Source organism: Suncus etruscus, chromosome 1, assembly GCF_024139225.1.
Source record: "Suncus etruscus isolate mSunEtr1 chromosome 1, mSunEtr1.pri.cur, whole genome shotgun sequence".
Lineage (NCBI taxonomy): Eukaryota > Metazoa > Chordata > Mammalia > Eulipotyphla > Soricidae > Suncus > Suncus etruscus.
In genome coordinates, this window is record NC_064848.1 from 7553672 (window position 1) to 7580634 (window position 26963).

The following is a 26963-nucleotide window of genomic DNA, read 5'->3' on the forward strand; positions in this document are numbered from 1 at the left end:
GACCAGTTCCTGGACGAAGGTGGGCCGAGGCCTAGGGCGCGCTGCGGCGGTAGAGGCTCACCAGCTCCTTCTTTTTCTTTGCCAGCGCCAAGGTGTCTGGAGCATCCTGGCTGTGCTCCCCCCGGCCACGAAGCTCCTGAAGGACTTCTGTGGCCTGTCGCAGCTGCTCTACAGCCTGGCTCAGCAGCGCCTCGGCATTCACAGAGTCTGGCTCGCCACTGCGCATCTGGTGCATCAGCTTTTCCGTCCGCTCCGATGCCACCTTCACCTCCAGCTGTGCCCGGAACAGCCGTTCTTTGGGCTGCTGGGACCCCTCAGCCAGCAGATCTCCCAGAGAGGCACAACGGGGGTGCGGGTGAGGTGACACATCATGGGGAGGAGGTACAGAGCCCACAGGGGACACTTCAGGATGTGTCTCTGGGCTGCTTGAGGCCTGCACTGGCTGGACAGGCTCGTGCCCCTCGGCCACGCCGTTCACGGCCACCAGGGTGGGTCCGGGGACAGTCTCAGCAGTCTGAGCAGTCTGGGTGTTCGGAGCAGGCCCAGACACCTCCATGGAGACCCTCAGTCTCTCCGACAAGATCTTGGGTGGGGGTGTCGGTGGCTGCCCCCCTTCCTTTGGCTCAGGAGCCTCAGAACCCAGCACTGAAGTCGGCTCCTCCCAGCTCACCTTCAATCTGTTACCTTCCGGGACTGCTTTGCTGGGAGGCTGCTCCGGGACCTTGTCATCACAAACTAAAGTCACCGAGTCTTCTAAGCTCTCACCATCAGCCCCTGAAACGGCGGGGGCAGGGGGCTGGACCCTTTCCTGTGCTGGGGACTCTGATCCGGATGTAGGGTGGCTCCAGTCAAATTCAGGCAATGGTTTGGAGGGAGGCATGGGGGGCCGCAGCGCCTCTCGGGCTGGGGTTACCACATCAGGGTCACTGGGAGTGAAGGTGGGAGGTGCACTGTCAGGAACGTCCAGATCCAGGCGAGACAGGCCATCAGACGCGGCATTGGCTACCTGGGAGGGGGGTAGGAATCATTGGTGACCAGCAATTGGGTGGGGGCTCTGCAGGGGCCCTGAAAACCATTCCATTCAAAGCCCCTCCTCAGCATCATGCCCACAAAATTCTCTTGTGTGAGAGTCATAGGCGTCTCTGCCACCAGGGAGGATGCCCGCTTAGCCTGGGTGCCAGGGACAATGTTTATTTTTTTGTTTTGCTTTGATTTTTTTCTTATTTTTGGGCCACACCCTGCAGTGCCCAGGAGTTACTCCTTCCTGGCTCTGAGCTCAGAAATTACTCCTGGCATGCTTGGATACCATATGGTATCCTGGGGACCGAACCTGGATTGTCTGTGTGCAAAACAAATGCCTTACTGCTGTGCTATAGCTCTGGCCCAAGGGACAGAGTTTGAGCTGGTCTCTGACCCTCCCTGTGTCCTGCCTGGCTCAGAGGGGCTCCTCTGCTGCCACCACTGTACCATGCCATACCCAAGACCCTTGTTCCCCACGCCAGCCCAGCAGCTTGTGTGCCTTGTCCTCACCTACCACATGGTGTTGGACACAGGCTGACCCAGACCATAGTGGACCACCAGCAGTCAGGATTTCTGAGGCCCCTGGGTGGGGCTGTGGGAGAGGCAGGGGATGGCATCTCATGGCCTTACATGGTAGGGTCTGACCCAGGAGCCAATCTCACAGTCTCAGCCAACAGCATCAGAATGGGCTGACCAGCTCCCTTCCTGGTGACCCAGCTGTCTCCTCAGCCATAGGCACTCTCAGGCTGCCCCCTAAGCCACAGCACTCTGAGGCTCTCCACCCTCCCTGGAGTCTCCCAATATACCTCCAGAACCCCCAAATGCCCCCAGGACTTACACACCCTCCCCTAAGACCCCCACACCTCCTCTGCCCTGGAACCCTCATCCTTCATGGTAAGCTCAGGTGTCGTATCTAGTGTCTCCAAGGTTGTTGCCTGGGCCTTGGCAGTGACAGTTACCAGCTCTGCTTGGAGCAACCTGAAGACTAATATCTGCAGCTTGGGGGGTGCGGGACTTGGGCCCCAGTCTGCTGACCTTACCTCCTTTAGATGAATGCGTGTCGGTGGCCGGCGCTTCTGGCCCCCACGGACACGGTCACGCGTCACATGCTCCAGGGCACAGGTCTTGTCCACCTTTACCTAAAAGGGGAGGGAGGGTTGTGAGAACCCAGGGCTGCCAGGCAGCTGGGAGGAAGAGCTGCCCCTCCAGACAAACACGGAAGCAGAGCTGAAGTTGGCAGAGTCCAGCCACCAGTCCAGTAGCACAGGGACCTCAGAAAAATCCTCACCTGACTCAGACAGTAGCAAAAAGCAGATCCTGCAAGGTCGTACCTTTCTGAGGGTCAAGAAATGGGGTGCCTTCATAGGGAGAAGTCACAGAGTAACACTCACAGGGAAATCCACACTCTAAACACCAGGGCAAGGCCAGAGACAGAACAGTGGGCAGAATGTTTGACTAGTTTGTTCCCCAGTATCTCACAGAGGTCTCTGAGCCGCACCAGGACTGATCACTGAGTTCAGGGCCTAAAATAAGCCCTGAACATTGCAGGGTGTGTAACCAAAATAAATAAATAAATAAATAGTCCAAGTAATGAGGAGGGGAACAAAATCTCTAGCTCACAGGATATATTTACAGGTTCAGGCCAAGGAGGAACCAAATTTCTGTTCCTCACTGGAGGGACACACCAGGGTTAGAAATCACTTGACTGGGCCCGGAGAGATAGCACAGCGGCGTTTGCTTTGCAAGCAGCCGATCCAGGACCAAAGGCGGTTGGTTCGAATCCCAGTGTCCCATATGGTCCCCTGTGCCTGCCAGGAGCTATTTCTGAGCAGACAGCCAGGAATAACCCCTGAGCAATGCCGGGTGTGGCCCAAAAACAAAAACAAAACAAAAAAAAAAGAAATCACTTGACTGTACTTTTACAAATTGAAAAGGTCCTTCTCTGGCCCAGAACTCCCGCCCAAGTGCTCCATGGAGGCTGCAAGGTAAGACACCACCCTCAGCTACTCATTCATTCTTACAGTCCATTTCTTCCTCTACTGCCTTCTTTGAGGAGCAGCACTGTGAGAGCAACAATAACCCCCAATCAAGGGTTTGGGGAGAAAACAGGGCCATACATAGACACACCTCATCAAAAGCCTTGTTCTTGCCTCGGTTGATGCCCTCATTGAGGGCTCTGATCCAGGACTCCTTCTCCTCGCTGCTGGGCGCTTGGAATTTGATGTCACTGACCTGCAGGGCAGGGCGGAGAAGGCAGATGCCTGACACAGAGCACATTGGGGAGCTCAGCACCTCACCCAAGGTCCCTGAGACTGTTGCAGCACAGCTGGCAAGCATCTGTCAAAGCCCTGTGAGAGATCTGATGCAAGGTTCAAGCAAGGGAAAGACAGGCTTTGCAAAGAATCTGTCTGGGGGTGGGGGAATGTTAGTCCCTGAGACTCCCCAGGATGCCTTAACTCTGGATTTCCACTTTCTTGGTAAAGAACTAAGGGTGGAGAGAGAAGCTGTGCATGTGGGAGGCCCAGGTTCAATCCCTCTAGCTCCACGGGTGACCCCTGCCAGCTCCCTTCAGGGCTTGAACCACAGGCTGTGGGAGGAAAGGGCATGGGGACTCCCCTCTAAGCCTAAATATCCTACTCGGGAGGCAGCAGGTGTGGTGGAGAGGATAGCCCAGCCCATTCTAGGATGCCTTGTCACACCAAGTCCTAATGATCAAGCAGGGCTCTGAACTTCTGCATCAGAACCGGAAGCAATCTAGGGCCATAGAAGTTATACAGCAGGTAGAGTGCTTGCTTTGCATGCAGCCAACCTGGGTTTGATCCCCAGTATCCCATATGGTCCTCTAGACACCACCAGGAGTAATTCCTGAGAACAAAGCGAGGAATAACTTCTAAGCACGATGAGGTATGGCCCCAAAACACACACACACACACACACACACACACACACACACACACACACACCAGGGGTATCTCAGAGAGTCCTGTCCCCTTTGCCCCCAACGTTAGCCATTTATCAGAAAACAGAGAGGCTGCAAAGACTGAGTCTGGGTAGGGACCCAGCAACAGTGAACACAGAAGCCATCCTAGCCAGTGGTCCTGGGTTTTGTGGTCTGCATTGATGGAGCTGCCACCACCAGCCTGAGTGATCTGGACATACTTGGGCCTAGAAATCCTCCCCATCACCTCCTCACTATATCCGAGTCCCAGTTCCCTCATCTAGCAAGTGGGTAACACCACCTGCACACCGCAATCAAACAACTCAGGCAGGCAGGAGGGAAAGCACAGTGGTAGTACACTTGTCTTGCAGGTGGTTGACACAGGTTCAATTCCCGGGCCCAGGGAAGAATGATCCCTAAGCACCTCAGGTCTGTGACCCCCCACCCAAAACATAAAAAAATAAGGACAATGACAAGTATGCTCTGTGTTGGTAGGTGTGTAAAGGGAACTGCAAGAGTATTGGCAAGCTGTGCAGCGCAGGAAAGAATGACAAAGCCAGAGTCTAGGGCTGCTGCCCACTCTCTGACCCCAGTAAGAGGCCAGTCTGCCCATCCCCCCCGGCTTGCTTTCCTTCCAGTTATGTAATACTGAACCCGCCCTGCCCCTCAGCATCCTTATTATATAACTTCCTCCTGGCCAGAGCCTCCTCTCAGGGCCCAGGGTTCCACCCATCTCCCCAGGACAGGCTGGCCCACAAGCTCATTTGCATGACAGGGTAAATCCGATCCTGGCAGATCTCAGCGAAGTCAGAAACCCCCGGGGCACCTTGGCAACTGCCAGTAACTGCAGCCCTCAGAGCTCCTCCATAAGGGCCTGCGAGGCTGCCTGCACCCCACCACCATCACCCACCACCACCCACCACCACCCCACCACGTCCCCCACCAGCAACTCTGAGTTAAGGGGTCACTGGGGCCCTGTTGGAGCTTCCCACTGCCCAGAGCTCTGCACTAGAAGGGGCAACAAGGGGTAGTACAACACCGGAATTCCAGACCCCTGTACTCTATCTGCTCCAACCAGGAGGCCCCGCAGAACAAGAGAGAAGTACCAGCCCCACTGCATCCTGACCCATTGCTCATCACCTAAAGAGCATGCAGAGCCCCAAAAGGGAGTCCACTCTGTTTCTCCCATAGGGGTAGGGAAGGGCAGGGAAATGGAAAGGGATTTCCCGAAAGACCGAGTACCCCTCTCAGACTGAAGAGACAGTACAGTGGATAGGGCTTTTGCCTTGCTACCTGAGGTGTCATCCCCAGCACCCCATACAGTCTCCAGAGCACTAACAGGAGTGATTCCTGAATGCTCAGCCAAGCATCATTGGTGTACCCCCAAAAACACACACACACACACACACACACAAAATTGGTCCTCATGGCATACCCCGGACCCCAAGAGCTGAGTTTTAGGCTAGGCAGGACCACCCTTGCTCCAAACCCCCAGAAGAAGCTGAAGACCAGCCCATAGACCCTGCCAGAGGGGTAGCCCCACAAGGCAGAGAGGAAACAGTGTGTGTGTGGGAGGGGGGGGGAGGGCAGGAAAGAGGAAAGGGCCAAGCTGGCCCAGGACAAGCTGGGCAGTGAGGCCCAACAAGGCCACCCTGCTTCCTGGCAGCGTCTGCCAGTGACCTCATGGCAGGGGCGTGGGGACCGGGAGGCAGGGGGAGAGGGCAGGGAAGACACTGGCGTCTTTGTTTATTTGATTGGGGGGAAAGTGGCCCAGGACCAGACTGCTGGGGTCATGTGACCTCTCCGGCTAGAGGCCTCCTGAGGATGGGGAACACCCAGGGCGAGCGAAGGAATATGAGAGGAGGGAGGGATGGGGTGCTCTGAGGAGCCTCACTCTTTCTATGTCTCCCCATACCTCAGCTACTACTAGACTTTCCCTCATTGCCCTGTTCACAGGGTTGCCCTAGCCAAACTCAATTGAGTCTTGGCAGGAGAGGACAGAAGGTGTCAGCCAAGCAGCTGAGAATGTACAGTGCTGGGAGGAGAGGGACAGAGGAGAGACCACCTCCTGCCATGGTCAAGCAACGCACACTCAGACACACACACACAGGGCCACTAGCAGACACACACACACACACACACAGTCACACAAACACACACACACCTGCCCACAGTAATAGACACTCTCACACACACAGACACACACACACACATACACAAATAAAAACCTGCCAGCAGGGGCCAAGAGATAGCATCGAGGTAAGGTGTTTGCCTTGCATGCAGAAGGTCGGTGGTTCGAATCCCAACATCCCATATGGTCCCCTGAGCCTGCCAGGAGCAATTTCTGAGCATAGAGCCAGGAGTAACCCCTGAGCGCTGCCAGGTGTGACCCAAAAACCAAAATATATATATGCATCTGAGAAGCCCCACTTTGTACCCCACCATCCTGCAGCCTCTACCGCTCTTCCACTATTGCCCTGTTCCCAGAGTTGCCCTGTGCGCACACCTGTCAGGCCTTACAGGTCAGCACAAGATCCAGGAGAACCAAAGCCTGTCCCACACCTCTCCTCATCTTCAGAGACACCTAAGAAGGTCAGCTAGTGCAATGGGCTAAGCACAAAATTTGTGTGCAGGAGGCTTGGGGCGCTACACGGGCCTCGAAGCCCTGCCAGAATGACCCCCAGCAGAGTTGGGAATAGCTCACTCTCCCCTGATACCACCAGCTGTGGTGACCCCACACACACCGAAATGAGCAGCGGATAACAACCACAACCAACCATGAGACTTGTGGTACCAAAAACGTGTCCCTCAAGTTCACTCTTTAAGTTCCTGCCCCCGTTGAACATGTCATGTGTCACTTGTTTGACTCATTTTCTTTTGCTCATCCAAGTAAATTTCAAAATAAAACTCTTGCTTCACACACACACACACACACACACACACAAACTGCCCCTCCTCTCGGAGCCATTCCCAAGTCCCCAGTTGCTTTTTTGTCTCTCTCCATTGCAGTGCTCACACAGGATTCATCAGCAGAGGGTCAATCCCTGCAGGGCCCAGACCCCTAGGGTGTACACGGAGGCAAGGAAAGATGAACAGAAGCAGGAGGAAAGTCTTCAGCCCTGCTCTATCCCTACCCCCAGTGACTCCAGCTGTGAGACAGAGGTGAGGGAGCCCCCGCTACAAACAGACAAGCTGACTATGGTCATACCAACCTGAATGTGCCCAATTTCATCAGAGGCGAGCTGATGAGTTGGAATATAAACTCCACCCCAAATCTCAACTGCCCACCTGCACCCTCCAGCAGAAGACTATCCCGAGCTTCTCTGAGGAAGAAAAGGCAGGGAAAAGAGCTGGGGGCTTCTCAGAGAGTACAAGCAGGAGTGTGAGGAAAGCAGCAGCCCAGGGGGAAATGGGGACACAAAGACTCCTCCCCAGCTTTCCAGCCTCAGCAGAGTTAGTGAGGTAGCAGCTCCGAAGAGCACTTTGCAGCCAACAGCAGTCTGGGAAGAAGCCCTAGAGCTTGAGGGAAAGTAGAGAGTCTCAAAGGTGGACCATCAATCAGGTGATGAGGTGAGTAGTTCTAGCCTCAGCTCTCTGCAGCATGTACCCCTACAGGACCTTCCCAAGTGAGTTCCCAAAGGCCAGGCCGGGCCAGATCCACCTTGTTCCCAGGTGATCGCAGCAGGATGAAGCGATGCTTCCGTTTCAGAAGGGCTCGGAGTTCCTGGCACTTCTCATAGCTGCCCAGCTCCACCGTCTCCACACACTTCTGCTCATCCTGGAGAGAAAGCAGGGGACACGTCCAATCCTGAACACCCGGACTCCAGACCACATTGACCTCCAGTGAGGCATTTTCTGCTCAGAACTCAGGCGCCAAAGGACCAACACAGGACACAGGATTAACCATCCACGGGGCTGGCGGATGCCCCAGAGCTGTGTTCACATGAGGCGTGGGGCGCTCTGACCAGGCACCACTATGTAAAGATGTCTAAGACCAAAGAGGAGACAGAGGGAGCTGCAGAGGCTTGAGCAGGCCACAAAAGCTCACACAGTCTGAGGTTAGGCAGAAGGCTCCAGAACTGGGAACAAGATGGCACCCAATGAGAGCCAGAGAGGTTTGGCAGACAGCACCCAAAAGGGAGCAAGAATCAGACATGCCAGGGCTCCCTGCCCTGCCGTCTCCACCTGATCCTCACTTGACTTCTCTACCTGGCGTCTTCCTCCACAGACCCTGATGCGGCTCCCCCTTGTGCACAACCAACAGGGCAAATGATCCTGAGCAAAGAGCCAGGAGTAAACCCTGAGCACTTCTGGGTGTGACAAGAAGGAAAAAAGAAATGAAGAGAGGGGCCGGGTGGTGGCGCTGGAGGTAAGGTGCCTGCCTTGCCTGTGCTAGCCTAGGACGGACCGCGGTTCGATCCCCCGGCGTCCCATATGGTCCCCCAAGAAGCCAGGAGCAACTTCTGAGCGCATAGCCAGGAGTAACCCCTGAGCGTCACAGGGTGTGGCCCAAAAACCAAAAAAAAAAAAAAAAAAAAAAAAAAAGAAATGAAGAGGTAGGACAAGAGGAGGGCCAGCAGAAACACCCAGCCAGGGTCCCTCCAGGCCAGACAACATAACCCCAAGAACCCAGAAGCAGTGTCCCCAGTCCTGACAGAAAAGCGAACTCCTACCGCCATTCCCTCTGTGCTTTGCCCACACACTCAGAAACCTAGACCCCCAGCTGACCTCTCAGTCATCCCAAAGGTTTAGCACACATGATTTGATGCCAGTTCTATTTTGTTTGTTTTGTTGTTTTTTTTTTTGGGGGGGTCACATCCAGTGGCACTCAGGGGTTACTCCAGGCTCTGTGCTCCGAAGTTGCTCCTGGCAGGCATGGGACCATATGGGATGCCAGGATTTGAACTGGGGTCCATCCTGAGTTGGCCAAATGCAAGACAAACACCTTACCACTTGTGCTATCGCTCTGGCCCCTTGATGCCAGTTCTAGTTGGAGCTAATGCTTGGAGGAAAAGAGACTGCCCAGGGGCACAGGCCAAATAAACATAATGAGGTCTGAGCCGGAGACAGAGAGGGCGAGCACTGGGCGTAGATACTTGGTAGATACTTGATAGGCTTGATCCTCAGCACTGCATAGGGTCCCCTGAGCCCTCCCAGGGGTGATCCTTGAGCCAGGAGTAAGACTTGAGCACTGCCTGGAGGCCCAAAAACAAAACAATGACCTCAGTGCCAGGTCACAGATGATGGTTCAGAGGCTCAAAGTGAATTCACCCAGGCCTCCCCCATGCATCCTGTGCACACAAAGGACACCCTGGACCCTGTTGACATAGGTGAGTAAGAAACAAAGATGAGGGCCCGGAGAGATAGCACAGCGGTGTTTGCCTTGCAAGCAGCCAATCCAGGACCAAAGGTGGTTGGTTCGAATCCCGGCGTCCCATATGGTCCCCTGTGCCTGCCAGGAGCTATTTCTGAGCAGACAGCCCTGAGCACCGCTGGGTGTGGCCCAAAAAAAAAAAAAAAAGAAACAAAGATGAGGGGCCGGGAGGTGGCGCTAGAGGTAAGGTGCCTGCCTTGCCTGCGCTAGCCTAGGATGGACCGAGGTTCGATCCCCCGGCGTCCCATATGGTCCCCCAAGCCAGGAGGGACTTCTGAGCGCATAGCCAGGAGTAACCCCTGAGTGTCACCAGGTGTGGCCCAAAAACAAAAAAAAAAAAAAAAGAAAGAAACAAAGAAACAAAGATGACAGAGGGGCTTAAAGCTCCTGGGGAAAATGAGATCATAGTCAGTTTGCTGCTAGAGAGACCTGAAGAGTATCATGCTAAGTGAAGTTAGTGAGAGAGAGAGAGAGAGAGAGAGAGAGACAGAAAGACAGACAGACAGACAGAGACAGAGACAGAGACAGAGAGAACAAGACAGAATGGTCTTTCTCATATGCAGAATATAAAGAAACATAATGGTGGAATAACAAATATTCATTCAATGAAATGTATCAGAAATGCTTTCAGTACTGTAAACCACAGTGTAAAACCATAACTATATTTAAACCATAACTATCTATACACATATATAATTATATATATATATACATATATATATATATATGTATATATATATATAAAGCGCCTATTATCGAAGCAGGTGGGATGAGCATTAATGGAGGGAAGTGGACCCTGGTGAAGGGAGTGGTGTCAAAACATTGTATTCCATGGGGCCAGAACGATAGCACAGCGGTAGGGCATTTCCCTTGCACACAGCCCACCCAGGTCAGACGGTGCATCCCATATGGTCCCATATGGTCCCCCGAGCCTGCCAGGAGCTACTTTTGTGCATAGAGCCAGGAGTAACCCCTGAGCGCAGCGCAAAAACCAAAAACCAAAATCCAAAATAGAAAAAAGAAAAGAAACATTGAGTTCCAGTAGAGAAGGGATAGAAGAGGGAAGAAACATAAAACCTAATTACAAATAACTTTGGTTTTTTTTTATTGTTTTGTTGTTTTGTTTTTAGACCACACCTGGTGGCACTCAGGGGTTACTCCTGGTTACTCCTGGCTCTTCGCTCAGAAGTTGCTCCTGGGCTGGAGAGATAGCATGGAAGTAAGGCATTTGCCTTGCATGCAGGACAGTGGTTCAGATCCCGGCATCCCATATGGTTCCCCGAGCCTGCCAGGAGCAAGTTCTGAACATACAGCCAGGAATAACCCCTGAGCGCTGTAAGGTGTGACTTAAAAAAACAAAAAAATAAAAAGAAATTGCTTTTGGCAGTCTCTGGAGACCATATGGGATGCCAGGAATCAAACCAGAGTATGTCCTGTGTTGGCCTCGTGCAAGGCAACTGCCTATCTCTGTGCTATCACTCCAGCCGTGATCTCAAGTTGAAAATTGAAAGAAAAAAAATGGGGCCGGTGTGGTGGCGCTAGAGGTAAGGTGTCTGCCTTGCCAGCACTAGCCTAGGACGGACCGCAGTTCGATTCCCCGGTGTCCCATATGGTCCCCCAAGCCAGGAGCGATCTCTGAGTGCAGAGCCAGGAGTAACCTCTGAGAGTCACCGGGTATGGCCCAAAAATAAAAAATAAAAAAAAAAATTGAAAAAAAAATAACTTTTCCCCCTGTCCCCCAACCAAAAAAAAGAAACATTTTTTAGAATAAAGTCATAAAAAAGAAAACAAAGGGAAAAAAAAAAAAACAGAAACTGTAGATAGTATAGCAGGTAGGAAACTTGCCTTGTATTTGTCCTGTATGGTTTTTTTTGTTTTTTTTTTTTTTTGGTTTTTGGGTCACACCCGGCGGTGCTCAGGGGTTACTCCTGGCTGTCTGCTCAGAAATAGCTCCTGGCAGGCACGGGGGACCATATGGGACACCGGGATTCGAACCAACCACCTTTGGTCCTGGATCGGCTGCTTGCAAGGCAAATGCCATTGTGCTATCTCTCCGGGCCTCCTGTATGGTTTTTGAGGTCAGATCCTATGATGTTCAGGGGCTCCTACAAACTCTATGCTTGGGGATCATGCTCAGTGGTGCTCAGGGACCCAGCATTGCATTGTCAGGGCTCTGGCATGCAGTTCTGGGCCATCTATCGAGTTTGATCCCGGGTATCCTACATGGTCCCCAAGCACCACCAGGCGTGATTCCAGAGTGTAGAGCCAGGATTAACCCTTGAGTACCACCAGGTGTGACCCAAAACCAGAGGAAAGAAAAGGAAAAGGGAAAGAGAAAAGGAAAGGAACAGGGAAGGGAAAGGAAAAGCAGCATCCAGATCCACTGCCTCAGGATTTCTAGAATGGAGTCCACATATTCTGTCTGTTATGAGCTTTGGGATCACACTCAGGACATGCTCAGGAAACCAGGATACAGATAGATGGGAGGTAGGGTCTACCACGTGGGCAACTTGGTCCTACTTCTAGAGCCCCAGGCATTGCTATCAAAGTAGGTAGTGGTCAAAACAATAGTACAATTGGGGGCTGGAGAGATAGCATGGAGGTAAGGCGCTTGCCTTGCATGCAGAAGGATGTTGGTTTGAATCCCGGCATCCCATATGGTCCCCCGAGCCTGCCAGGAGTGATTTCTGAGCATGGAGCCAGAAACAACCCCTGAGAACTGCTGGATGTGACCCAAAAACAAACAATCAATCAAAAAAAAAAAAAAAAAACAATAGTACAACTGATAAGCATTTGTCTTGCACATGATTTACCGGGTTCGATAGCTGGCACCCCATAAGGTCCTCTGAACCCTAAGTTTGTTTGTTTTTGGTTTTTGGGTTACACCCGGCAGCGCTCAGGGGTTACTCCTGGCAGGCTTGGGGGACCATGTGGGATGCCGGGACTCATCCTGGGTCGGCTGCTTGCAAGGCAAATGCCCAACTGCTGTGCTATCTCTCCGGCCTGCTTTGTCATGAGTAAGTCCTGAGCATGGAGCCAGCAGTAAGCCCTGAGCACCACTGGATGTGACCAAACCCTCCATCTCCTCCCCCTTCCCAAAAAAGGCAAATGATAGTGAGGCAGGGAGTTGGCTCAGAGCCCAGAACTGCACGCCAGAGCCCTGACTTCAATCCTTGGCAATGCTGGGTCCCTGAGCACCACTGGGCGTGACCCCCCAAACATAGATCTTAGAGGAACTCCTGAACATCATAGGGTAGAACCACAAAAACTAGAAAATACATGCCTGCCTGGGAACAAACATCAATCCAGAGCAGGAGAGATAGCATTTGCCTTGCACAGGGTCAAACGGTTCCATCTCCAACACCCCACAGTACCCCCAAGCCATCAGGAGTGATACCTAAATGTAGAGCCAGGAATACGTCCTGAGCACTGCAAAATAGAACCCCGACCTCACTGAGGCCAAAGTGACAGTATAGCAAGTAATGCTCTTGCCTTGCCAGCCTAGGTTTGATCCCCAGCATCCCATATGGTCCCTCAAGCCCCACCAAGAGTAATTCCTGAGCACAGAGTGAGGAGTAACCCCAAAATATCACTAAGTGTGCCCTTCACCAACAAAACATAACACAGAACCACCTATATCAATCCATCTCTATCACCACTCACCACATAATACCTAGCCTGGGTCAGACCCCCACACCCACCCCACAAACACTGAATCATCCTAGCCCTTTTTTTGGCTCAGAAAAACTATAGCACAGCAGGCCCTGGGCGGGGGCAGCATTTTTGGAATGTCAACCTCACTGACAGTAAAGAGACAGCCAAGAGGCGTTTGCACTCAGGAGTGACTTGCCTCCAAAAAGAGGAATTGAGCAAATAAGCAATTCTCAATTCCTGTGCCGCTCTACCACCCCTGAGTGTGAAGTTCCTGAAACAGTCCAGAGGTTTCTCTATAGTGCCTTTCTGTTTCTTTTCCTTTTCCTTTTTTTTTTCCGGTAAAGCACGAGTGGAATAGTTCATGCTTAGCAGATGCGTAATCCTTTCTGCTTCCCAGCTGTGGCCAGATGTGATGAGGCGCCCCAGAGAAGCCAGGCAGTGCCTGACAGCTGACAGCTGAGGGCCGATCACTCAACTCTTCCAGCAGCTGGAGCGGAGGAAGACCGTGTGCTTATAAAAATAGGCCCCTTCTGCCTTTCTAACGTAGTGAGATCCGGAGGCAGTAACAGCACAGAACACAACACATCTGGGGGGGCAGTGTCTGTGCACACACCCCCATCTTCTAGCCCTCTTGTCTCCCCTTTTTCTCCAGCACCTCAACATCCTGAGCCAAGACACTGGGCAGGACAGATGAATGGTCCTCAAAGTCAGCTCCTCTAACACTCAGATCTGATTGCCTAATCTTGTTTGCCTGGGATATGTTGGAATTTTCCAAAATAGGCCAAGGCCTGCTGGTGGGGACCAAACAGGAACCCCCTTCTTCTGCTCCTGCAACCCCTTCTAGCCATTTTTTTTTGGTCACACTCAGCAATGCTCAGGGGTTACTCCTGACTCTACACTCAGAAATCACTCCTGGCAGGCTTAGGGGACCATATGGGATGCCAGGATTCGAACCACCCTCCTTCTGCATGTAAGACAAACGCCCTACCTCCATGCTATCTCTCTGGCCCCAGCCTTCCAGCCATTTCTTCCCTTCAGATTCCAACTACCAAGGGTATATGGGCCATCACACCCTTTACCAGCATGCAAACAGGGTAAGTAAGTATGACTGTAGCCTCCAAGGCTGGAGAAGCAGCAGACAGAACCAAGATGGGACACCCATCAGAGAAGGGAAGATACAACTATGTCTGCAAGGGGGACAGGGATGGCCTGATGCTCCCAGAGAAAGAACAGCTACAAAGCACAGTGTGAAACTCTAGGACAGACTGAGAAGAGCAGAGAGAGAGAGAATCTGGATTAGAAGAAGACTGAGGGAGCGGAGAGATAGCTCAGCAGTAGGGCATTTGCCTTGCATCCTGAAGGACGGTGGTTCGAATCCCAGCAACCCATATGGTCCCCTGAGCCTGCCGGGGGTGATTTCTGAGCATAGAGCCAAGAGTAGCCCCTGAGCGCTGCCAGGTATGATCCAAAAACCGAAAAAGAAAAGAAAAGAAAAGAAAAGAAGACTGAGGGCCGGAGAGATAGCATGGAGGTAAGGCATTTGCCTTGCATGCAAAAGGACGGTGGTTCAAATCCCAGCATCCCATATGGTAGGTACCCTGAGCCTGCCAGGAGCAATTTCTGAGTACAGAGCCAGGAGTAACCCCTGAGCGCCATCGGGTGTGACACCCCCCCCCCAAAAAAAAAAGAAGAAGAAGAAGATGCCATAGATATAGCATGGAGATAGAGTATTTGCCTTCCATTCAGAAGGATGGTGGTTCGTATCCTGGTGTCCCATATGGTCCCCTGAGCCTGCCGGGGGCGATTTCTGAGCATAGAGTCAGGAGTAGCCCCTGAGCGCTGCCAGGTATGATCCAAAAACCAAAAAAAAAAAAAAAGAAGAAGAAGAAGAAGAAGAAAACTGAGAACACTGAACATGTTTTAGAGGATTTCTGCCAAAAGAAAGTTTGGGCATATTTGTTTGCTGGTTTCATTTAGGTACACCCAGCTGTGCTCAGGGCTTACTCAATGGCTCTGTGCTCAGACATTACTCCTCACAGGGATGGGGGAACCATATGGAATGTTGGGGATTGAACCCAGGTTGGCACAGTACAAGGCAAATGCCCTACCTGCTGTAACAGTTTTGGCATCTACTTGGGCTTTCTGAGCAAGCTTTCTAGACCCCCACGCCTTCTCTCACTGAGCTGCGTGCCTGTTTTGAAACTGTGGGCCTCAGTACAGACCTCTATAGAGTGTCATCACCATCTGGCCTCATGGGACTATTGGGAGTGAGAGCATCAGAGCAGACAGGTTAGAGCCCACATAAGCCCAGGGGCATATTTCCACTCTCCTTTCTGAAAGGCACGAGCTCCAGGTCTCTGGAACATTCCATTGTGTAGAAACTACCCTAGGGCTACTGAGTGCGGTGGTTTTGCTGAGGAGGTTTGCACACTTGTTCAAAGGCTCTTCTGCCTCCAAAGGCCCCGCACCCACAAGTCCTGACCTAAGGCATCTAGCTGATCCCATCTGTAGAGGCCCAGGGACCATCAGAATAACAGACTCATCTTGAAGCTGATCTGGAGGGGTCAGAGGGTTCTGGCCCAGTAACCCAAGCCCAGGGCCCAGGTAGCTACTTACCTCACTCTCACAGACCAACAGCTGAGCCTGGCAGAGAAGCAGATACCGGTCTTTCCAGAGCCCCAGAAAGCCCCCGCTGCTCTTCTTGATCCAGCCGGCCTTGTCAGCTGTCTGCGCTCCCCGAGGCTTCTCACCGCCCTCCTTCAAGTCCTAGAAGACAGCACCAAGTTAAAGGGTCACCCAGGCCATGCTAGGATTGGGTCCCTGACCTGGACACCTATTCACATCACCCTATTGTCTTTACCATAAGACCATACCAGCTGTTCCTAAGCCAACAGCAGCATAAACAGCAACGAGGGGCTTGTCTTGCACCAAGTTCAATCCTCAGCACTCTATTTAGTCCTCCAAATACCACCAAAACTAATTCTTGAGTGCAAAGCCAGGAGTAACTCCTGAGCATTGCCGGATGTGGCCCCAAAACTAAAACTGAAGAGAGAGAGAAAAAAAAAAAAACAATAATGAGGGGCAAGAAATATGTAATAGGGGGCCAGAGAGACAGCACAGAGGCAGGGTGTTTGCCTTGCAGCTGATCCAGGACAAAAGATAGTTCGAATTACGGCATCCCATAGGTGTCCCCCCTAACCCCTGAGCACCACCAGGTGTTACCCAAAAACAAAAAAAAGAAAGAATAAAAGAAAAAGAAATATATAGGGGCCAGAGAGATAGCATGAAGGTAAGGCGTTTGCCTTTCATGCAGGAGGTCATCGGTTCGAATCCCGGCGTCCCATATGGTCCCCCGTGCCTGCCAGGAGCAATTTCTGAGCCTGGAGCCAGGAATAACCCCTGAGCACTGCCGGGTGTGATCCCCCCAAAAAAAAGAAAGAAAGAAATATATAATACAGGGCCCGGAGAGATAGCACAGCGGCATTTGCCTTGCAAGCAGCCGATCCAGGACCAAAGGTGGTTGGTTCGAATCCTGGTGTCCCATATGGTCCCCCATGCCTGCCAGGAGCTATTTCTGAGCAGATAGCCAGAAGTAACCCCTGAGCAATGCTGGGTGTGGCCCAAAAAAAACAACAAAAAAACAACAACAACAAAAAGAAATATATAATACAGTGGGAAAGGTGCTTGCCTTTCAAATGGCTGGCCTGGGATCAATATCCAGCATCCTATATGGTCCCCAGAGTTCTTCCAGAAGTCTTCTCTGAGCAGAGTCAGAAGTAAGTCACAGGTGTGGCCCCAAACAAAACAAATAGCAACAAGCACCTTACCTAGGTAGCATTATGTTTCTATGCATGGGGGTCAGGAAAGGAACCCCTAGCTACACATGACCACAAAGTCACACCCCAATACCACACAGGACTACTTACATAGCCCATCCCATTCCCCCAGTATGACCGTCCTCCACGGACAGAGCTTTGAAGCCAATACAACCCGAGGTCACAGCAGACTAAAGCTGGAACAGGGAGATGGCTGAGGCATGGGCCAGTGGACAAAAAGGGTGCTCTGGGCTTCCTACTCCCACCACTCTGCTCCCATGCACTTATCCCACTGGTCACCAGACATTGTGCCAAGCACTTGTGCTGGAAGAGGATGAGAAAAACAAAGTGGGGAGGCTGGAATGAATGTACAGAGGGTAAAACCCTTGCCTTGGACACGGCCAACCTGGATTCAATCCTCAGAACCCCATAGGCACCCCCAGTCCTGCCAGGGAGTAAACCCTGAGCATTGCTGGGTGTGGCCCCAAAACTTAAAACAGAAAAGGAGAACCAGACAAAACACCTCCGCCTAGTGCTCACAGTGCAACAGAAGTTCAATTTGCAAACACAGTGATAGGCATGATGATAGGCCGGAGACCTATCATGAGAGCCAAGGGAACCCCTGCTTCCCATTCAGGCAAGGACCCAGAAGCACTGCCTCACTTGATGGAGAGTACAAGTTGGAACATAACTCCCTCCTGGGCCCGGAGAGATAGCACAGTGGCGTTTGCCTTGTGAGCAGGACCAAAGGTGGTTGGTTCGAATCCCAGTGTCCCATATGGTCCCCCGTGCCTGCCAGGAGCTATTTCTGAGCAGACAGCCAGGAGTAACACCTGAGCAACGCCGGGTGTGGCCCCCCCTCAAAAAAAAAAAGAACTCCCTCCTTCTGGGGCCTCGCATGCAGGAGGATGGTGGTTCGAATCCCGGCATCCCATATGGTCCCCTGAGCCTGCCAAGAGTGATTTCTGAGCGTAGAGCCAGGAGTAACTTCTGAGCACTGCCGGGTATGACCCAAAAACCAAAATAAAAAAATAAAATAATAATAATAATAATAATAATAATAAAATAAAAAATAAAAGAACTCCCTCCTTCCTCCACAAGCTGGAAGAGGGGCTAAACATCAGCCCTTCTCTCAGACATGCTGGCACTTCAGTCTTTCAGGCCCACGGTTGACTTTTTTTTTTTTTGCCACACTCAGCAGTGCTCATAGGTGGCTCTGCACTCAGAGATCACTCCTGGTAGGCACGGGAGACCATACGGGATGCTAGAAATCGAACCGGGGGCCAAGTGGGGTTGCCACATGCAAGGCAAACAAACGCCTTGCCACTGTGCTATTGCTCTGGTCCCCCACAGTTGACCTTAATAGCCAACTTAGGAATGTATCCAGGTACCAGGTTCATACCTACCAGAAGGGGCCCCTTCCACTTCTAGCACCCAGGACCCAGGGCTGCTCCTTTATACATAATGGGGATGAGCCAGAGAGACAGTGCCGAGGTTCAGGAACTTGCCTTGCACAGTTCTAATCCCTGGCACTATATTGGGTCCCCTAAGCATTGTCTAGATAGGATAATGCCTTGAGCCCAGAGTCAGAAGTAAAGCCTGAGCAATACCAGGTGTGGCTTCCAAACAAATAAAACAAACAAACAAAAACAACAAAACATAACCTGGTACAAGGAACATCTGTGAAATGAAAATAAAAATATCAATTCCCTAGGCACTTTGCTCCAGTGACTGAAACTGTCAGAGTGACTATAAAAGGAAGAAGGAACAGAGGGGGTCCTGCATGCAAGTATGTGTGTCAGCACTTAGACAGAGAGTGATAGGAGGAAATTAGCACTAGCTAATTCTGACTACTTTGTTAATTTACATGTGGCTCAAAAAGGGAGCCCCAGTGAAGTGGGACCCGCCTCTCCCCAGGGGTCTCTGTGGCCACAGCTGCCTGAGGAAAGACAAGCCCAGGCAGATGAGCAGGGTGAGCTGTCAGCAGATGGGCAGGGCTTCCCGCTCCACAGCAATGGTGCCCCAGCCCAGTTCACGCCATAGCCCGCCCCTCTGAGCCGAGCTGCACACTCCACTCCACACTTTGAAGTACAAGGCCTTAGGGCCACTGAGATCTCCCTCAGCCTCTGGCTTTTTCATCAGTAAAACTTCGATAGGGGGGCCGGGTAGGTGGCGCTGGAGGTAAGGTGTCTGCCTTGCAAGCGCTAGCCAAGGAAGGACCGCGGTTCGATCCCCCGGCGTCCCATATGGTCCCCCCAAGCCAGGGGCGATTTCTGAGCACATAGCCAGGAGTAACCCCTGAGCGTCAAACGGGTGTGGCCCAAAAACCAAAAAAAAAAAAAAAAAAAAAAAAAAAAAAAACTTCGATAGGAACAGAAAACTGCAAAGATTGTTAACTCCTGAACTGGGGAGATGGCCCAAAGCTGAATTCATACAAGGCTGTGTCATGCAGGACACAGGTTTCAAAACTCCAAGTATGATCCCAAGGACTTCTGGGGAACTTGTCCCCTCACACGGATGACTGTTTACTACTATATCCCAGGGTGTGGGTAATGCTGGATACACCAAGGGCATCTCATCAGCACTGGACCCCTAAAACAAGGCTGGGGGACCCTAAGGCAGCTTGTTGGTGCAGTCCCCTCCATAATCCTGGGTCCCCCTCTCTTGGAACTTCAGGACTTGATCTTCCTGGGCTGAGTTGCTGAACCTTAGGGAAGTAAAGTGCCTGGAGGGGGCTCACTTGAACTTACAGAACTTACAGGCGCAAGAAAAAGAGGGAAGTGGGAGGGTCCTAAAGGTCTTCCCAAGGGGGAATGAGGAAGTGGGGGCGTGCCAAGCCTGGTGCCTCTCTTATCCTAGTATATACCGGACTTACAACCCTTCCCCCCTCCCCCAAACACCCCAGGATCCAGGTCCCAAAAACTGTGTGACCAGGGACCTCTAAGGAGCCTTAGAAGCTAGAGCTCAAGAAGGAAGGCAGCAGGCCCTGGCACAGCCACCCTCATACCACACCCTTCACTCCCTCCCTAGTACCACACCTCTCACCCCCAACCCTCTCATACCAGCCCTTCACCCCATATTCCCTTACATAGCAGCTCTCACACTGCGTCCTTCACACTGAAGCCTAAATCCCTGCACTTTTCACCCTACACCCCTCACCCCACACTGCCTCCCTTAAACACAACCTTCATACCACAGTGCTCTTACCCACACCTCTCATCCCACAACACTCACCCCTAACAACAGACCCTCATCCCCTACTCCTTCATACCACAGGCCCCTCACCCTATATCTTTTCACACAACAGACCTCATACCACAATGTCACCCTCCACCCCTCATCCCGTACCCCTCAGAAACTCTACAGTTTGTTCCATCACACACACACACCCCACCTGTGGCTCTCCACTGGAAGCCTCTGCCCCGCTCACCCACCCCAAGCCCCCAGCTTGCCTCCTACTTCTCCAGGGGACCTGACCCACTTTTCTCAACCCCCACCATGTCTTCTCCTTCCCACCTCACACACTATGGCTGGAATCCCCAGGGTGCTCTGTGCCTTCACCCACCTCAGGAGAGGCAGAGCAAGACCCAGAGGCCCCAGTACTGAGAAGCTGAAGAAGTAATGGCAGCCTCCAGGATAGGACTGGGCAGCCAGGGTGGGCCTGAGGCAGGAAGTACTATGGAGTGGCCTGGCTGCCACATGAATATCAGGGGCCTATCTGGCCCCTGTCCATTTTAAGAAGTGGCCCTGCCCCCTAAAGGACTCACAGGGAACTTTTTGTCCCAGCCATCAGCTGGCCTGTCAAATTCATGTCTCCCCTCAGCATACTCCTGCCCATAGTCCAGCACCCTGGGCACCAGCCCAACTCCCTGTGCCTGCAGCAGGGAAAGGGTCCCTGAAAAATCAGGGGAAAGAGAAGCAGGACTATGTCTTAAGCAAGGACTTAAGACATAGTGATCCCAGCACCTCACATTACAGACAGTTTATGAGGACGCTTGTCCTTTGACTGAACCAAAAGATGCCCTGAGTGAACTCTCACCCAAGGAGAGTTGTGAGAGATGAAGGAGGCCTTAAGGGAGAGAAGCCTAGCTGGCTCTGCCTTGGGAAATTTCGTCTGATGCAGGGAACAAGAACCCGCACAAGGTCTGGGGGCTGGCATGGGCACCCCGAATCTGCCAGGACATAGGGAAAGTTGGTGTGGTTCAGAGGGACCCAATGTAAGTCTAGTAGGACAAGACTGGGGTTGGTGAGTTTAGAGGGCCCCCCACAGGCAGGTCTGGGTGGAACTGGAAGGAGAAAGACATGCCCCTGGGCTCTGTCTCCACACATCAAAGGACTCAAGACAAAAAGAGTAGCCCCAAGGGGCACAGACAACTCACAGGGATAGAGCCAGCCCCAAAACAAAGGGGCCAGAGAGATAGCAAGGCGTTTGCCTTGCGTGCTGAAGGTCAGTGGTTCGAATCTCGGCATCCCATATGGTCCCCTGAGCCTGCCAGGAGCAATTTCTGAGCATAGAGCCAGGAGTAAACCCTGAGCGCTGCTGGGTGTGACCCCCCCCCAAAAAAAAAGGCAAAGGACCAATGAGCAGACCCAAGGCATTGGAGGGAACCCCTGGAAAGCTCCAGAGAGCCTGTAAGAGGTCAGGGGAACAGAACCCAGTGTAGGGACCTAAGAGAAGAGTATAGGGAAAGCATTTGAGCACAAAGTTGATCTGGATTTAATCCCAGTACCCCCAGACCCACCAGAAGTGAGTATAGAATCAAAAGCCCTAGGCCCTTCTGGGTGTACCCCCCAACTCTCTCTCTCTCTCTCTCCATACACACACACACACACACACACACACACACACACACACACACACACACACACACACACACACAAGTCCAGGACAGACAAGAAAGCCTGTGTCCAGGGTTTTCAGGTTCACTGCAGCAGTAACAATCCCCCACAGAGCTAGTTGCAGTTTCCAAAGTTTTTGCAAATGCATCATATCAATTCAGGGGCACCTCCCTCTGTCATTTTACAAATGGGAAGACTGGGCCCCCACGAGCACCAGTGGACAGATATTCAGGGCTCGACCGGTTTACTTCACTACTCCCTAGCCTCATGGTGACTTCCAGTAAAAGCCCAGAAGAACTCCCAAAACTGAGGGGCACTCAGCACGGGAGAAGCTGGGCAGGAGGGTACTCCCAGCTAGGAAGAAACTAAAGGCAGCAGAATAGAAATGAGATGGTAAGGTCAGGGGTCAGGGAGTCAGAACCAGTGACTATGGCTGGGTGGAGGGGCAAGGAAAACAGGTATGAAGTCTCAAGAAACAAGGTAGGTACCAGAGTGACAATACAGCTTGCCTTGTATGCAAGCAGCCCAGGTTTAACTCTCGACTTTCTATATGATCCCCTGAGGACACCAGGAGTAATTCCTGAGCACTGCTGGGTGTGACCCCAAAACAAAACAAAACAAATAGAAAAAAAAAGAAATAAGTCAAAGTTACTGAGGGAAAGAACAGGAGGAAGAGAATTAAGGATGCCAAAGGTAATGTGGAGGGCAAAATGGGGAGAAGAGAGGTCAGACCTAGACTATACTATAGCTAGTAGGGAGCTTGCCTACTACCAGGCTATCATGGGTTCAAATCCCCAGTACCACATAGATCCCCCAAGCCTAGGCAGGAGATATTACTAAGCATAGAGCCAAGAGTAAGCCCTGAGCACCACTGGGTATGGGCCTTCCCCCACATCCCCCCAAAAAGAGACAAGTCAGACCTAGTCAGCCCAGGTCTGTGGGAGCTTTGGACCTGAGGGAGTCAGCAAGTAACAAGTGAGGGAGATTCAGGACCAGAAGCCAGGCTGGGCTGGGCTGGCCATGAGACAAACTAGGAACTGGGAGGCCCCAGAAGAAGTCCCTTCCTTAACTGGAACACAGCAGTCCAGGAGATGGAGTAATCCTGTCCCACATCCTCTAGGAGAAGGGGAAGGACCCAGCCCTGCAGTCCTGCAGCAGGGCTGGGTGCCGCCTGGGGGCTAGGAATGGAAGAGGAACAGGGGACAGACTTGACTGGACAGCAAGCAAGCAAATTAGAAAGGGGCCACATCACCATCAGGAGGAGGGCTGGCCCTCTTTTGCAGAGAAAAGGAAACCCAAGCCGAGAGGGGAAGTGACTTATCTACCATCCCACAGAAAGGCAGCCCCCAGGAAGTGGGGCGCTGGGCACTGAGGCAGCCTTGTCCCTTGGGCTGCCCTGAAATCAAACGATGACACTCTGCCTTGGCCTGGAGGGGCAAGTACAGGAATCCCCCCCTTCAAGGAAGTCAAGTCCCCTAGATTCAGCAAGATGCCCCTATCTAGATAGCAGCAGGGCTTGCTCCTCTACTCAGCTCAGCACCCCAGACTCAGACACCCCTGGTAGGCAGGTACCAAGCACTAGTAGTGAGGAATTCGCAGACACTAGAGGGGCAAGGGCTGGGGTCACGAGCGCTTGGCCCTAGGAAGGGAGGAGGACGGTGGCAGGCCCCGCCCGCCTGTCCCTGGGTCTGAGTCCAGGCAGGGGAGAGGAGGGAAGGGAGAGATCAGGGGAGCAGACCTGGGCACTGACCCTGCTTGGCCAGACACTCCCCTAGAACCGCACACTGTCCTCAGCTCACCTCCAAGTGCTCCAGGGCCCAGCCTCAGTTTCCCCACAGCCCTAGGGGACGAAGCCCACCCGCCTCCACGCTGAGGAGGACGGATCTGCAAAGAGGGGGTGCATCCCCGACCCCGATCCCTGTCCACGGGGTTGGGCTCTGCCCTAGCGAGCCCCATGGGGTGCTCCTGACCGCGGGGGACTGCTGCTGCACTGGACCCAGTGCAATTAGGACCAGGGCCTGCAGGGATCCGGGACCCCCCCCCCATTTCAGGAGGCGACTTTCCAGACCCGCTCTCACCTCCTCCTCCATGGCGAGCGCCTTGGCGTCTGACCGATCGACCGGTCACTCTGGCGATCACTCCCGGCGGCGGACGGCTTCGGCCTCCCGCATCCACGCCCGGCGGGGCGGCGGCTCCCAGCGGTCTGCCCCGCCGCCCGCCCGCGGCCCAAGAAACTTCAAGGGGGCGTGGTCAGGGGCGGAGAGACGCTTCCGGGGGCGGAGACCACGCCTCCTGGTGGGCGTGGTTTTAGCGGGAGGCCCTGTATGAGTCGTGGAAAGGGGCGTGGGCATGGTGGTGGGCGTGGCTTCCGGGTTGGATGGCAGGGCGGGGCCGTCCGAGGGCGTGGTCGTTTGGGGGCGTGGCCTGGGTTGGCTCGGGTTGCAGCGGCCGGCGGGAGGAAGAGGGAGGGCGGGCCTGGGTGGAAAGAGGTTTCCCGGACCCGCGGAGGGAGAGTGGAGAGGGGATCCGGGAGGGGTTCCGGCCAGATCCGAGGCGCGGGGATAGGAGGGGCGGACCCTGCTAGCGGCCCAAGCTCCTGGCTCACCATGATTGATGCCTTAGAGGTAGGTCAGCAGGGGACCAGGAGACAGAGAGATAGCATGGAGGTAAGGCATTTGCCTTGCATGCAGAAGGTCGGTGGTTCGAATCCCATATGGTCCCCCGAGCCTGCCAGGAGCGATTTCTGAGCGTAGAGCCAGGAGTAACCCCTGAGCACTGCCGGGTGTCACAAACAACAACAACAACAACAACAAATAAAGCAAGGGACCAGGGGTGGGGTGGGATAGTGGGGTGGGATGGGATGTGTGGACTGAGGGTTCTAGGAGATGGGGAGCAGATTGGGCCAAGTGACCCTGAGTAGCTAGAGATGTAGTAGCAGAAGGCTATTTATTTCTCCATCCTCCCAGAAGTCAGAGCCAATCCAGTCAGACTCTTGTCCCCCTGAGTGGACTGGCAGGACAGGGCCTGAAGCACATGGTCCTCCTGGTCTGCCAACCCAAAGAGCCGAGACTAGGGGATCTAGACTTTGAGATTCCTTTTTGGGGGAAGGAATCTGCTCCTAATTGCATGCATGGCCTTGCTCTCATTGGGCTTTGTTGGAGCTGTGGTCCTCTCGTTCTTAGAATGAGTCTCACCCTGACGTTGCCATCACCACCGCCAGCCCCAACACACACAACTCATCCCAATAGTGATCTGAGAGCCGCTACACTTGCTAGGAACTGGGGCTTAGAGGTCAGCAGAGTATGGCATTAATTATGCAGAGGTCCTCGTTTTACTCTAGAGAAATAGGTTCGGAGCCAGAGACACTACATTTCAGTCTCCAGCACCAGCCTTCTTTCTTCCTAACCTCTTCCCCTCAGCTTTCTCAGGCCAACGCTGCCTGTGCCTCAAGCAGGAAGAATTAAGTGCGTATGGAATCGATGGTGGCCTCCGTGGTCTCTGGCCGCCATAGCAGCAATTGTATTCTTGAACAGAGTTCCAGGCTGCCAAGCCATCTCCTATCCTGCATGGAAGACTCAGAACAACATGGGAGAAGATAGATAGGGCACATTTTCTCCTCATGCCTTGTCCTTTGCCTAGAGGAATAAACAAAATCCATCCTAAAAATCAAAGAAAGTTGTCGTATGTGGTAGGTACCAAGTGGTTTCATTCCATCAGTCTGCAGAGCTAGCAGCTACTGTCTCCATCCCTAAGGGGTGTGAGGAGCTGGACTCTGGGAACTCAGATCCCTCAGCAGACCAGAGACCTTGGAGGATGGCCATGATAGTGGTGTTAGGGGTGAGTTCAGTTTTGTTATCTAGCCAGCTGTCACTCTGGGGAGAGAGCCGTAGGCAGTCACTCAGGTCTGTTTCCCCATCTGCTCCAAGTTTGGTGGGGGTCTCCATACCACAGACATTCATTCAACATAAAATTAGGGAAGGGGGCTGGAAGAATAGTAAGCGGGGGCCGGGCGGTGGCGCTAAAGGTAAGGTGCCTGCCTTGCCTGCGCTAGCCTTGGACGGACCGTGGTTCGATCCCCCGGTGTCCCATATGGTCCCCCAAGCCAGGAGCAACTTCTGAGCACATAGCCAGGAGTAACCCCTGAGCGTTACCGGGTGTGGCCCAAAAACCAAAAAAAAAAAAACCAAAAAAAAAAAAAAAAAAAGAATAGTAAGCGGTCAGGGCATTTGCCTTGAATGCACTTGACCCCGGCATCCTATATTCCCTCAAGCCCACAAGGAGTGGTCCCTGAGTGCAAAGCCAGGAGTATGGCCCTGTACGATGCTAGGCATATCTCTCTCTCTCTGTCTCTCTCTCTCTCTCTCTCTCTCTCTCTCTCTCTCTCTCTCTCTCTCTCTCTCTCTCACACACACACACACACACACACACACACACAAAGTAAATAAAGTGTAACTGGAGGAATTGTGGAATTATTTAGGGCTTAAGTCCTTTCCCTGAAGTCCTAGAGGCCCCTATGACTGCCATGACTACCAAGGTGGTTGGGGTATGATATGACTAGCATAGCAGCTTCTTCACTCTAGCATTCTGGTTGGCTGACAATTGGCTTGGAGGTAGCAATAGTCTTCATGGGTATCACTTAGAAGAATAAAAACAATAATAAAGTAATAAGTAAATACATAAGGAACAAAAAGAATTTAGAAAACCTCTGATAATTACTCACTGTTACAAAAATAGGAATAGGCTGGGCTGGGGGAACAAAAGTAAGAATCCATCCATAAAAGACATCATTGTCATCCTCAATGTACAGTTCAAGGGCTAGAGTGATAGTACAGCAGGTAGGACACTTGCTTTGCGCACAGTGAACCCGAGTTTGATCCACAATATGATCCACCAAGGCTGCCAGGAGTGATCTCTGAGTGCAGAGTTAAGAGTAATCCCTTGGGGCCGGGCGGTGGCGCTGGAGGTAAGGTGCCTGCCTTACCTGCGCTAGCCTAGGAGACGGACCGCGGTTCGATCCCCCGGCGTCCCATATGGTCCCCCAAGCCAGGAGCGACTTCTGAGCGCATAGCCAGGAGTAACCCCTGAGCGTTACCGGGTGTGGCCCAAAAACCAAAAAAAAAAAAAAAAAAAAAAAGAGTAATCCCTGAACATGGTTGGGCATGACAAAAAAAAAAAAAAGTTTACAGATCAAAATTCTGAGGCTGAGGGCCAGAGACATAGTACAACATAGTGCTGGTTTGATCCCAATACCTCATAGGGTCCTTAGAGCTCCCAGGAATGATCCCTGAGCATAAAGTAAGGAGGAAGCCTTGAGAACTGCTAA

The 26963-nt window shown here is 52.6% G+C and overlaps 1 protein-coding gene across 1 annotated transcript; it reads right to left on the reverse strand.

Moving 5' to 3' along the window:
• Window positions 1-23833, reverse strand: PLEKHO2 (pleckstrin homology domain containing O2). The gene is made up of 6 exons (XM_049777900.1): window positions 23719-23833; window positions 15603-15752; window positions 7620-7736; window positions 3148-3252; window positions 2061-2159; window positions 1-1006 (listed from the first exon to the last, which is right to left on the reverse strand). The coding sequence occupies exons 1-6, from the start codon at window positions 23728-23730 to the stop codon at window positions 32-34; spliced, it is 1458 nt and encodes a 485-aa protein (XP_049633857.1). The 5' UTR covers window positions 23731-23833; the 3' UTR covers window positions 1-31.
• Between the last annotated feature and the right edge of the window lie 3130 nt (window positions 23834-26963).